We start from the raw sequence: 14275 nt of genomic DNA, 5'->3' as shown, positions 1-14275 counted from the left end.
CTTCAGTGTTAAGCTACTTTGTACTTCATTTCAGAGGGCAATGTTGTACTTTTCACTCCACTACATTTGTGATAGGTATCGACCCTGGCCAGTACCTGAATTGGACACCGCCTGGGAGAACCAGGTGCTGTACGCTTTTTCACTTCTCTTTCTAAACAGCAGGGGGCGCCGCTGCTTCTTCAGTGGAAACAGAGCAGTAACTGTATGTTTTTTTAATTTATCCATTTGTAAAGCCATATCAATTCTACAAAATCTCGAAATTATATTCTTAACCGTATCATCCAGCTCCAATTCCTATTTGTATATATAAATAAGCCACTGTGCACGAGTTCTCTGGTTGTGTTCTTCGTTAGTCATCGCTGCTGCGATACACGATCTGTGCTCGCGCATTGCTGCCATGGTGAGGTGACTGCAAGAGTTTTCGTGGCGAACTGTTTTAATTTAGCTAAGCAATAACGGCTCTGTGTTTTAGTTATTTCACGTTATCTTTGAACAGGTTTTGGTGCAGATAAGTCACTTGTTGACAACAAGTCCCACGGTCCCTTTTTGTTTTTGCTGTTTTAACGCCACACTTTCGCTGCCGTCTATCAACGTGTGTGGTGGTCTGTTAGCAACAGGTGTGCAGAGAGTGGAGGTCAAGGACACGAACAGATTGACGATTTTATGGTAAGGTGTGCACAATATTTTTGGAACAATTTGAACGAGACAGGCCTGTTCTAGTCGGTGTCGGCATTTAAAGGCAATTGCTAAACGTCAACTAATTTAAAATTGCAGCAGCGGCATGTTCAAGTTGGATGCTAACGTTCGCGTTTGTTATTTCAACAATTGTGCATTCGGTGGTGGTGTGTCTGCACAGCAAAAGGTAACACGTGTTCATGGTGTAGGTGTGTTAACATTACCTCGAGAAGGTTTGTTGGAGCTGTCATGACCGTCACAGTTAGCATGCTGCTACTGTGCAGGTGTAAGGCAGTGGTGTAAGGTAACTCTTAAAGGTGGCCGAATAGTTTTAGTTTAACGCCATGACATCCACTGCCAACATTTCCTGACAGTCTTTTTTTGCAAAGATTTGAACATATCATTTTATATTTATAAAAAGTTAACACAAGATATTTTTGGGCAGCAAAACCCAATCAAAGCAAATAATACTCTAGCATTTTTAACTTTATTCCAGCATTGAGGACTGTGCGTTTCTCTCCAGGTGGTCTTCCAACCACCTGCTTGGGTTCAGGTTGTGCAGTTATGTTCGTGTTTTGTTTCATCATGTCGTCTTGCTGTCTTCCCCAGATGTCAGCAGGCAGGGTGAACCCGGAGGAGGTTTTGACAAAGCTGAAGAAAGATGTGCGTTCCTTGCTCATTTCATCAAAGATGGGCTTGGACGCCGATCAGCTCAGGCGAGACTATGTCTCCATGATGGGGCATCCCATGCCCCTGAAACTCCTGGGCTTCAGACACATCATGGATATGGCGAAGGAGATGCCTGACGTGGTGTCTGTTAACTTCAGGGTAGATGGCAGCTCATTTTTAAAAGGTAACGTCCTTTGAACACTGTCAATTCAGCATTGAGGGGGGGAAAAAAATGCATGCAAGTCCTCTCAAACATTTTCCTATTCTTCATGCTGTCACCTTTTTACATGTCCGCAATCGCAGCTGTGAGCGACGATTCCACCCGAATCATTGAGGAGCTAGTAGCTAGTCAGCGTCTGCCGAAGTCCACCAAGAAGACTCGGAGGGGAGGTGTGAGTTACTTCTTGCCCCGCTACTGTCACCCGTCTTCTGCTGTGGTCCTCCCCAGAAGAGCTCATGCTCCTGTGGCTGTCCCCGCCCAGCTCAGGGCACAGCTCCGCATACTGCTCTCCCAGGTATGACTTGAAGGTAACCTGTGAGGTTTAGCTTTTTTTTTTGACAAATGATGTCTAAACTGCAGTTCACTATTCAAACACACCCTACTAAATCAGAGAAGTAGTGTTCTATATGTTCTTTTTTCTAACAAAAAGCATTTAGCTCTGTTACTGCAGAGTGTTGCTTGTAACGAAGCGGCCTCTCTCCCAGGGTCCACTCAGGTTGTCTGACCTGGAGTCCAGCTTCCTGCGCTGCTACGGCCACCCGCTGCGTGTCCACAACTACGGCTTCTACTCCACTGGAGAGATGCTGGAGGCAGTGGCGGACCTAGTCCTTATTCAGCAGGGCAGGCTGGGATCAATTCTGATCTTGAAGGAACATGTGCAGCCCAGTCCGCTGCCCAGACCGATCAGCTTAACAAGGACTGGACCCATAATGTCAGAGTTGCCTAGAACTGTCAAGTCAGCCTTCAAAGTGACAGACACCATATCTCAGACACCCACAAAAACCTCAGGTATGCATTTGCATATTTTGAACATCTTGCAATCCATACCAGTGTCTTTTGACATGAGCGTTGTTGAGATTGGGTAGTTGTTTACCCAAAGGGAATGGTTTGTTAATTTGGGTCAGTAATGTCGAACTAACGCACTGAAAAGCATTGAGCAGGGGCTTTTCATATTTTGTAGCGTTGATGTTATCGTTGGCACCCATTTTTAATTTTTGAAATATCTTTTGGGTTTTATTCCAACCGAAGTCCCAGTGAAGGAAAGTCCTCTGAACCAGCCAGCCGCTGAGACTACCTTTGGCCCTGTCCATAAAGAGTCAACAACTGGTAACAAGGCACAGGTAGTTGAGAAGAACCAGGAGGCGAACCCAGAGCAATGTCAGGAAGGTCAGCTCTATCGGAAACGTGTCCTTGAGGTAAGAAGGCGACATGGCGACATTAGAACAAGACATGAACTTGAAAAGGGGGAAAAGGAGACCACACAGTATTCCTGGATAAATATACATAAGTTCATTATCTTTGGTCTTTCTACTTGAATTCTATGTCAGCTGGAGGAGGAGCTTCGCCAGCGAATCCTGGAGAATGGAGTCGCTGGCACCATTAGTCCGGAGCTGAAGGACAAGCTGCGAGAGGTCAGAATTACTAGTGACTACAAGCTTCTAATATGCTTTGCTTCAAATGTTACCAGGACCATGGTTACAATTCTTGTAATTCGTTTGTTCATGACTCTCTGCAGGTTGTAGGGCAGACCAGTGGTGGGTTGTCAGTGCACGCTCTGCCTGCTGAGTACAAGGTAAAAAATACAAAAAAAGATAGCCATGCAGTTCTCCTGTTCACCTTCATCGTGTCACATGCGGGGTTGGGAGCTTCAGAACTCATTCATGTGAGGACCTGGCTTAAGTCTTTCCTGATCAAGCTAAATAAAAAGCGTTGGGTTCACTGTTTTGGTTTTCTTTCTTTCTTTTTTGAAGCACTGATCTCGAAAGTACTTCTCTGACATTTAGCCCGCCTGCTCCTAATAGTGATCAGGAAGCGAGCAAGTGACAAAGCTGTTCTTCGGTTCAGATAATAATGAAAGATGTTTTTTGCTCCTCAGAGGGTTTTCGGTGAGGAACTCCCGCTGCAGCAGAGCGGGTTTGTCAGTGTCAGCGAACTGGTCAGTGCCATGAGTGACACCTTCCACCTGAAACCTGTCGTGAGTCAAATTGGGCAACGCTGGATAGTCATGGACATACAGGACAGTGGCAATACACAACCAGGTGTGTATGTGTTTCACAAACCAGCCGCCAATATCACCGTAATTACTTCATAAGGCATGGAATATAGCTGGCTGTCAAAATGGTGGAAAATATTGGACATAGACAATTAAATTGGTGTTTACACTTGGTGCTATTAGTTAATGTTGTTGTAAATATAAATATGATTGAAAGCAACCAGTGTCTCACTAGGACAACATTTTGTGTCTGTAATCAATACTTGTCTAATCAATGACATGTTGTAATCAATGGTAGTGTCTGGGATGTCATGTGACAAAGCTTACTAGTGGAACAATGGCTTTCAACTGAGCAGAAAATGTATTTTCTTACATTTTTAGACTCGAAGGTGACAGAGTCTTTTTGGGAAGGCAAACTGGAAGGAGACGACGATGACATCACAGCAGACGATGAGAACGAGGAGCTGGAGACCAGTAACAATTCCAAGACCCATGAAATGGTTGGGAAATATCTAATTGATCGTGTTGTTTTACATTATTAGGCTCAAAGAACAATCATAAAAAAGAGACCTAAGTACAGATTTTATCAAGTAATCAGAGCATCACATGGTGTGATACCAGTGCAAATCATGAACTTTCACTGCACGTAACAAGCAGATGTCAACGCCCCATTTTTAGTGTACCCTGTGTGAAATGTTGATTGTGCCCATAAATACCGGTTAGACAACTTGGAAACCTGTTATGACTTTATTATTAAAAGTGCTGTAGAATAATACTGTACATAGAGTAACGCGCGAGTAGATTACAAAGTCTATGCACAGACGCGATGAGACTGGAGTGGCGCGAATTTGCGATGGCGCGATTGACGTTGACATTTTCCAACTCGGGCTGCGATAGCCTACCAGCGTTGAGAAATGGCTTAAGTTAATAACGGCTTCCAGGGCGATAAGCCACGCCCCCTCTCCGGCAAATTGGTGTGAATGCACCTTAACACCGCTGTGTACCGGTCACCACTCTCACTTTACATTTGATCTGTCCCCCTGTAGATGTCTCAGATGTACGCTGCCATTCAGTTGCATTGCAGCCCTGCGGTGCCCCCGGATGCCCTGCAGAGTCAACGTCTCAAACCACCGACACGCCATGGCGCTCGAGAGCTGGTAGAAGTCCTGGTGGAACATGTGAAGTCGCCTGGACATTTCTACATCAGCTTCAGCAAGAGTGAGGAGGCCCGCGCTTTGGAGGACATGATGATGGAGATGAGGTGGTGGACACGCTCTAGTGGCAGCTTACTCAAATGATAATGTACTCGCACATTCCTGTGCTTATTGCAAAATAGGGGTCCTCTTTGGAATTGCATCATAGTCATTAATATAATACATAATGTATTTACCATTTCATCATGCCTGGCACTCTCTCTATGTCGAACGATATCATTCTATCTGATGGGCAGTTAAGATATCTATATTTTCTGAGCGGGGTTCATCATAACATGAAACAAAATAGTCATTTAGCTTGATAATAAATATATATGTGTACAAGTTTGAAATGTAGCCCCCCAAATTTTGTTCCTCTTGGGGCATGGCAGTAAGTATGAGTAACATACCTACCTTTGTTATTTGGTGGGGTCGGACCCGGGAATTAGAACGTGCCGAGCAACCTGCTTATTGGCTGGGGCTTACAGCCCTACATGAGGTCCAAATGCTCTTTGCTGATGCCCAGAAGAGACCCGAACACAGCAAATAAGAGGAAAACTGGTAGACTAGGTCCAACAATGTTCTGAATTGTCAGAAGAAGATTGCATAAAACCAAACACTGACAGCAGCTGTACGGTTGAAGCTAGGACTGTTTTTTTTAAATCACAAAACGTCGCTGTAAAACATCACAAAATTTCAGCAACACTGCTCAACATGAACTTTTAACATTTCAGGCTTCCTGATGCCTCTATATGAACAATGACATCCTGTGTCTTTTTTTTCCCCCTCTTCTTCTGTCTCCTCTAGACGATGTTACACCTGTCCCAAAGTGTCAGAGCGTTACCGCCTCCCTGAGCGATTTGTCCGACCAGGTCAAGTCTGCTGCGTGTCACCCAAAGGAATGTGGTTCTACCGGGTGGTGATCCATCAGATCATCAGCCCCACTGAGGTCGAGGTGTACTACGTCGACTATGGTGACATCATCGCAGCACAGAGCGTCAACCTAATGTTCCTCAAGTAGGGACATCTAAACATTTAAGCACTTAAACAATCCAACTACTACTACCACCACTCCTGCTGCTCTGCTAATACATATCTGTGCTTTGCTGTGCTCGCTACTGTTCATCTCCGTTTCCTCAGGTCTTGTTATTCAATTCTTCCGGCACACGCAGTTCCGTCTTCACTCGCTGGAATTAAACCCAGCACTGTAAGTCTGACAGCATATTTAATCACATGTGAGCGCTCTTGCAAAGGCACTATCTTCTCATTAGTACCACAGTGGTCATCTGTATTAGCACTATAGACGGTGTTGGATTTATATGTATACTATATACTTGCCTTTGATTTGATTTGATTTGATTTGATTTGATTTGATTTGGTTATTTATAATACTCGACATTAGTGTCGAGTATTTTACGTGGCCCCTCCAACATCGTCGTGATTATTTTTGTTCAAATGTTCCATAAGACAGTAATACAAGCACAAAACAATGGTTGGGTGCTATATTGTTGTAAAAAAGTAAGTAGTGTGTACTTGTTTTATACTTTTAATCTTTTCAAATTCAAACTGTCAAGCTGCAGACACAATGTTCTGTTACATGGAGTTTTATGAGTAAGAGTGTTGTGGTGTGCCTCTTGCAGGGCAGCTGGACTGCTGAGGCCGGGGCTTCTTTCAAGAAGCTGTGCGCCGATCGCACCCTGGTGGGCGCTTTGGATTGTTACTCTGGAGATGTGCTTCAGCTCTACCTGTGTGACACACGTACTGATAAGGACATCTACATCCACACTGTCCTACAGAGCCAGGGCCACGGGACAGCCTGCAGCCCTATGGCCAGTGCAGCGGTAAACATAAATATCAGTCTTTGAAAATATATTAGATACATACATGTACACCTCACATGTCTGTGTACAGTATGTAGTTAATCCAGTGTACTAAATGTACTAACATATGTACCTGGTAATAATGAATGGCATCAATACTATTGATGCAGGTTAGTTATAAGTTCATTCCTGACTACACAACATGGTTTATGTGACCATGATATGAGTACTGAAATACTGATTATTTTTGTCGATATATACTCAAACCCGATCCATACACCCACTTGTAAATGTTTTGTGCTTTGTATTTCCTTTTTGTTTCTTTAGCGGTGTGTCCACGTCTGCCCAGTGAGTCTCTACCTGGGGCAGGGAATGGTTGACCTGCCAGAAGTAGAAGAGGTCGTCACTTTTTCACCAAAGCAAGCAAACATGCTTGAACAGTCCACGTCAGCTTCACCGAAGGTATGCCCCACACACAAACACACACACACACGTTGTGTTTTAATGACTTTTGGGGACATTACGCTGTCTTACATTAATTTCCTGGCAATTTACCCGAACCATACCCAGCCTAATCCTAACCCTTACCCTAACTTGAACCACAACCTAAATCTAATCGTACCCTTATCTTAAACCAAGTCTTCACATAAAATGCAATGAGATATGTCATGGGGACTTGCATTTTGTCGCCACAATGAAGGCAAGTCCCTACAGTGTGAATGTGAAATCAGATTTATGTCCCCACAAGATGGGTAAAATACGCCCAGACACACACACACACACACACACACACAAACAATCACACACACCCCCACACCCACGAGTAGTTGTGTTTTCATGACTTTCGGGACATTACATTGTCTTACATTCATTTGCTGGTGAACCATACCCAGCCTCATACTAATACTAACCTAAACCGAAATCTAATCGTACCCTTACCGTAAACCAAGACTTCACCATAAAATGTAAGGATTTATGTAATGGGGAGTTGCATAAGGAAGGCAAGTCCCCATAGTGCGACTGTGAATTCAGATTTATGTCCCCACAAGACCAGTAAAACACGGCCACACTCACAAACACATCTAGCTTTAGCTGTTTGTTTGTAAAATTCTTTGAGGTTGCAGTACAGCCGAACTAAACAATAGTTTACTGAGTTACTTGGATTATTTGTGGTGGATTTGCAGCTTTATGTCTCAATTGTTTGTTATCTATGAGTGCAGTCTCTTTGTCTCTTCTCTTCCTCCCCCTCTCACTTCCTTTTTCTCACCCAATCTTTTAATGTTGCTGTAAAGCTTTTATTCTCCGCTGTCCATAGCTCTTATCCTACCAGCCATACTGTCACTCCCGCAGGCACACTGCAGCACCACACACACACACGCACGCACACACGCACACACACACACAGTCAGTGTACACACTCACATCCTCTTGCTGAATGCCCCTTAATGTATAGTCACACTGTTGAGAAGGTCACAGCTTGTTGTCGGCCAATAAATCAGATGACGGCCAATCAGTGGGCTTTTGGATATTGGATTACAAGATTGCGTCCATCTGATGTTAATGAGTAGATAGTTGTAAACTGAACATATAGCAAAGGACATTTTACAGTGTCATTGTCGATGACTACAAATTACCAGTTATTCTGCTTATTGTTGAATTTATTTGCATATTAATTCAAAGTTGGTGATAAAATGATTCAACCAGACTGATAAATAGTGGCAGAACAAAGAAATAATAAAGGAAACGAACTGAACGAGGCAACAGAAACCCCCTGTTGACCAGTTACAACAATACTCTTTTGAATGATGCTTGTTTGCTGTGGTGTTTGGGAGGGTTTAGTTTCACATAGTTTCCTATTGTTTTAGTGATACCCTTCTTAGATAGTGAAGTTATTAATTGGCCACTACTTCTGAAATGAGATAAAAGGTTACACAGATCAGGTGGAGTGTGTTCCTTTGCGCTTCTCTAAAATAACCCTCTGAGAGGAATTGATCCCATCAACATGGAGCTAATATTGAAGTTGGATGCATAAAGCTAACTTTAGCCATGCTGTATATGATTTTAACGCAGTTTTATCAGCCTGTGCTGCTTGCGCTCATCAACATTATTCCTCACTAATCTTCTGCAATCCAATCTTTTTTTGTAACCGACATTGCAACATGGTGCCCACTGCCCTGAATAACTACTCTGTGAGCCGTTAATCACCTTCACCTGCTACGTCTGACAGACCATCACAGTATCTCCTCTATAGTTAACAATAGATGAAGGTCTAACTAGTACCTTAATTGAAAATGTGACCTTTGCAGTGGCACAATGTGCCTCTTATCCCAGAAGATTTAATTCATTTGAATAATATTGTTTCCCTCTGATGCGAATGGAGAAAGCCATTTCAGGAAACCTTGCAGTTGTTTGCACAATATCCGCGTTAACATTGTCATAAATCTATAGCAATAAATGAACAGCTTCTATGCAAGCTAAAGTAACAGTGAGGGGCCTTTTTATGTTCACATATGCAATGCCACCAGCTGAAATGACTTACAATCATATTGCCTAGTGTGCAATATAACCCACAATTACAGGATATATTGTATGTTGGTTTCTGAAAAAATGAATCAATGTGCACTAACTACAACTAAAGATCACTGGACAGTTACAAATGTTCATGAAATGTGAATCTGAAGGAAACGGAAACTGTCTTTGTGTCTCAGGTTGACGACGAAGAGCTGCCCAACCTGGAGTTTCTTGAGGACAATGAGGTCAGCCCCCATGTCCTGTTATGACCACCTGACCGTGGCCACGTCCACACCACCACTGCCTTCATTATGTCTTTGTGAAACTGAGATGCTTTCAGTTTCTTTATGACACTTCACCATCTGTTTGTTGCATTGATTCTTAACTTGTATAATACAACTCAAGTTATTGTTTTTTTAATTGCTGGTTCACACTGCAATCACCCAAAGTCAACGAAGGATGAAAAAGATGAAGACAGATGGTGTTGTTTGTCTGTATGTGGATGAAAAGACAATAGCCTGAACTAACGGTAGTAAATTCTTGTTTATTGCTGTGCGTTGTTCAGGCTATGGACGCCGACCCCTTCAATGCTCTACGAGATGATCAAACCTTCAGCTACAGTGAAATGGATTGGACCTCGACCAACACACCGCCTCCCACCAACCCTTCCTGTCCGACCCCGAGCTCTCTCGCCCCTCCAGATTTGATCCAGACCCAGACGACACCAGCTCATTTTAAAGCTGATCTTAAAGTGAGAAGACATAAGTTGGTTTTATGGACGTAAAATCACTGTGGATTTACGTTTTGTTTTTGTAAAGCACTTTAAAAACAGAATAAATAAACTTAATTCTCTTCTCAGACACTGATCCGGACTCCTCCATCCAGCGTCACTTCCAGGCCCTGCTGTCCAACACCAAAAGAGGAGCAACACCGGCACAAAGTCGCTGCCCCCCAGTTGGACAGGCCACCTCAGATTCTGAGGACCCTGAGCCTCCACACCCCTGACCTGGCCCAAATCCCTGACTACACTCAGGGTACATATACATCCATCTTTACTTATTGAGAAAAGTACAATATGCACTGAAGTGCCCACATGACCTAAAGAATCCAGGCTGCTAAAGTATGTCTGATTAAGCGTGAAGCTATTTCAGCAAATGTCATTTTCCCATGTGAATCAGTTCTTGAATGAAAAGATCCACCACTTCTTGTCCGGCACCGTCAGTGTTGTAGCCAGTAGAGTGGTCATAGATCAGAGACGGAACTTCTGAAGCGCTAAGTTAAGCAAAATGCTTTACATCGTAAAACACATAAATATTTTATTCTAACATGTCATCCCATAAAGATTTAATCATTTGTAAGAGTAGTTACCGTTTCCTCAGAATTTTTGAAAGATAACATTGTGGAACAAAAGGCTAATGTACACACAAAGGCTTGTCCTCCTTATTGCACCCACACTCATGTTTTAATAGGATTAAACAACGACCTTTATTAACCTTCACATGTACACAATGAGAGAGAGAGAGAGAGAGAGAGAGAGAGCGAGAGCGAGCACGAGAGAAGCCTTCAATGAAATTAGACTGTGTCCACGGTTCCAGAGAGGACGTATTGATTTCCATCCTGCTGCTTGCAGTGGTGGATGTACCTGCACTGAGAACCTGACACTGATTCAATTAGACCTGTTACCAGATCTATTTGACCCAACAAGCTGCTTTCATTGCATTGCATTTGTCCTGATATCGATACACTGCTGCTCCACCGTGCCTCTGCTTGCATAGTGTTAATGAAAAAATACAAAACAAAGTGGGTCAAGGCAGATTAATCTACAAATCGCTTTTCTGCACTGTAGCATTAGAAATGCTTCACAAAGCTGCACACATCCAGATAAAAACACAAGATAGAAACCAGAATTAGTACATGACAGATGAGATGATATGGTGTTTGAGCGCGTGTTCCTGTAACGTGTGTGTGTGTGTGTGTGACTACATACAGACGGCACAATCTGCTGACGGTATCGTACTTGGTAGAAATTCTTCCCCTTCGTTCGTACTTTCCCAGCATGACCTGAGACTTGTATGCTGGCTTCCCTCAGAAACCTGACATTGCAGAAACTTGACTCAAATAACAAAAAACAAAAAAGATCGAGACAACCACTCGCATATGCAAAGTCCGCACTGGTCTCTTGTCTAGGTTGATTGCACCTTGCACCTACAGCTGAGTTTTGTCTGCTCGGCATATTTGTTAGGTGTTAAAGGGTCAGTACTCGGCTTGTTGAGCTGCTCCTCGGAGAAGAGAACTGAAAGTGACTTAATTTATTTTAATTATGGAAGCTTAATGAACTGAACACCAGCTGAGGTGAGCTTCTACAAGGACAACAGTTGTCAGTAGCACAATAGTGGTGATACAAGAATAAAATAGTGAGTTATATACGCAGCTGATTTATCACTTACGATATCAAGTATTTATCTATTGAACTGTTTATGGTGAATGTGTTGTGGTGTAAATCACACATTCCTTTGCTGGTTCAAATCACTTGGTCACTAATTATGTAGTTTAACATGAGCTAAGCGCTCACATCACCACTCTGAGTCATTTGTACAACAGTAGTTGAACACATCACTGTTTGAGTGCTGCTTCAGTCTTCAGTCCAGTAGAACGCTCAGTCTGTTCAGTAAAAACTAGCTTATTGCAGCACTGCACATTAATAGCTCAGTATCCACTTATTTACCCCTGACATGTGAGATTATGATTGTTTCTGTAGCTGTTGCAGTCTTTCAATATCATTCTAAATGAATCACAGCTGAGTTGACATCTTCAGTTTATTTAAAGTGCACGTCACTCCGTGTCTCTGTACACTCTGTACAAATCGGTTACAATGGAAAAAAAAACCCACAACTGTGGGTCTCTTTCACCTACGATGCTTCAGTATATTGAGTTCACTTTGAAATGATTTGATGATTTCTTTGTACAGTACAAGTACTGAACAACTCTTTTAGTAATCGTTTATTGGTATTGACTTTGTGTTTCATTCTGTTGTCCAGGTGTACCAGTTTCTCCGTTTCACCTGCGAAACTCTGGCATCCTGTGTCCTCTGTTTGGTGCCAGGTAGGTCGAGCCTCCGACATCCAACCGCTCCGCCTGAATGAGTCAAACCCCAAAGGAAGGAACATTCGTTCCATAATAACTACAACTGCTCACAAAATGTTGTCACAGTTTTGGAGTAATTTGGTCAGCGAGCACTTAAGTTATTTACTAAGCAATTTTATAAGAAGTTTGTTTTAATCTATTCTAGATAAGTTTATTGTATGTTAAGCTCTGTTTATTAGTTTGGCATTAGAGTAATTTTAGCCCTTTCCTAACAGTTTTGTCTTGAAATACAGGAAAGTGATGGCTGGTCTTATTTTAAATGTGAATACACTTGTTTTTTGTTTAAAAAATATTAATGTTTTGTTTGGGTGAAGAGTGTCATTTCTTTCTCAGAAGCCATCAATGTGTTAAATGGTTTCATTTCCGTATAAATACTAATATAGCTGTTGACAGGTTTAAAACATGTCAAAACACTGTTAAAATGAACATTACAAAGTCGTGATGAATGTCAATGTATTTTGGAAAATAAATCTTATTTGATAGAATATTGTAGTTATAGTTTTACTTGTCAGAACAAATAGTAAGTTTGTGACAAACCTTTCGATCTTTGACCTTTTCATAAAAGACATTTTAAAAAGTGAATTTAGAAAATGCTCCAGACAGTTTTGTGATGTCAGCATTCGTGGTCCAGTAGTACTGCAGCTGTCGTGCCTTTCCTCATCCCTAGTTCTGCTTACCTGTCAATGCGACCGCCTTCGGACAGGCAATTATTCCTTACTTTGCCTCATCCTGCTGAGTCACTCTAACTTCCCTAGTTTTTGCAAATCTGTTTTCCTGCATTTGACTTGCGTGACTCTGCTTTCCCAACGAGGCAGCATGCGAACAGCAACACTTAAAAACGTGTCTCGGAGGGAATATGAGAGAAGCGCGATCAGCGCACGGGAACAATGAATAAAACAACGAGGAGACCATCTATAAACTCAGTGACGCTCGGTGCCGTTATACAAGTCGCTTTACTGAGCAGAGCTGACAGTTATGGAGCTAAAATGTGTTTGTGTTATTGAGCAGAGCTCACGGCACCTACTATAGCTTTAAAGCCCCGTCACGGTTTCAAAGCCTACCTTCTTCATTTTATTTGAGTTTTTTTCTTCTGAAACCTATGTAGAGGCTGGAGCTTGCTTACCAAAATGTGCTCCGACTTATAGAGGAGGCAGAATGTGGCGTCCTGCATCCAGCTGGGCTCCCTGATCTTTACTTGCTCAGCCAATCAGCTTTTTTAAAAGGCTCCTAATGAGAGTAGCTCCTCCTCTCACTCTAACACAGCAAACCAGTGAAGAGCATTAGCCTGTATACACTGTACACACACAACATACATTTACTTACAGAAATTATACGTACATACCTATCTTTGTTTTGTAATACAAACTATCTCTAATTTGCACACACACACAGAATAACAATGTTTTGTAAGTCAATTATACATTCTCAACTTATCCTGATTTTTAAGCAGACATACAACGGCAGCATCCACATAATCACACACAACAGTGACACCAGTAAACAACAGAAAGCTTACAAATGCACATAAACATTGCGAGGCAGTGCATGATACGAGCTCCATTATAGAGTGTGTGTGTGTGTGTGTGTGTGTGTGTGTGGAGGGTGAGGGTTGGTAAGGCAGATGCGCACGTAAACCTTATTAAGGATGAGAGTAATGTCGTTGCTGCTGAATTAGCAGCCAACAGCAGCAGAGCATCAGTGTGCTAAATGAAGCATGAAGATCTGATGGCTTTGATTCACAGTCGAGACCCTGAACCAGACCGTCGGAGGAAGACTGCTTTTGTTTCACCGGGTTTTGGTTTGCTGACTAGCTGAGTATGACGGGTACTATTAATCATCTGGATATTGTGTCTCCCTTTGTTTACATTTACATCCATAAGTTGGGCATCTGGTTGATGACGGAGCAGCTTTGTTGAAAGTAGCCTTCAGTGTGGCAGCGGGTAGAGAGCAGTTGTTGGAAGGGATTAGACTGACGTAGTGCACAGCTAACTGGGAATCAGTAGCTCAATACTTGGAACATTTACACATGCACCACATGTATAATTAACAC

General features: G+C 42.6%; 1 protein-coding gene across 1 annotated transcript; it reads left to right on the top strand.

Moving 5' to 3' along the window:
- Positions 1-1284: 1284 nt before the first annotated feature.
- On the top strand, positions 1285-12193 carry tdrd5 (tudor domain containing 5; the record flags this gene model as incomplete). The annotated part of the gene is made up of 17 exons (XM_079157915.1): positions 1285-1528; positions 1648-1859; positions 2050-2353; positions 2594-2760; positions 2893-2976; positions 3081-3137; positions 3441-3611; positions 3941-4057; positions 4604-4818; positions 5558-5767; positions 5891-5957; positions 6391-6591; positions 6898-7032; positions 9279-9326; positions 9647-9832; positions 9941-10115; positions 12120-12193. The coding sequence occupies 17 exons, from the start codon at positions 1285-1287 to the stop codon at positions 12185-12187; spliced, it is 2661 nt and encodes an 886-aa protein (XP_079014041.1). The 3' UTR covers positions 12188-12193.
- Between the last annotated feature and the right edge of the window lie 2082 nt (positions 12194-14275).

This window comes from Pholis gunnellus (genome assembly GCF_910591455.1).
Source record: "Pholis gunnellus genome assembly, chromosome: 4".
In the NCBI taxonomy this organism is placed as follows: Eukaryota; Metazoa; Chordata; class Actinopteri; order Perciformes; family Pholidae; genus Pholis; species Pholis gunnellus.
Note: the sequence above shows the minus strand (reverse complement) of the source record. Positions and strands in the feature narration are given on the sequence as shown.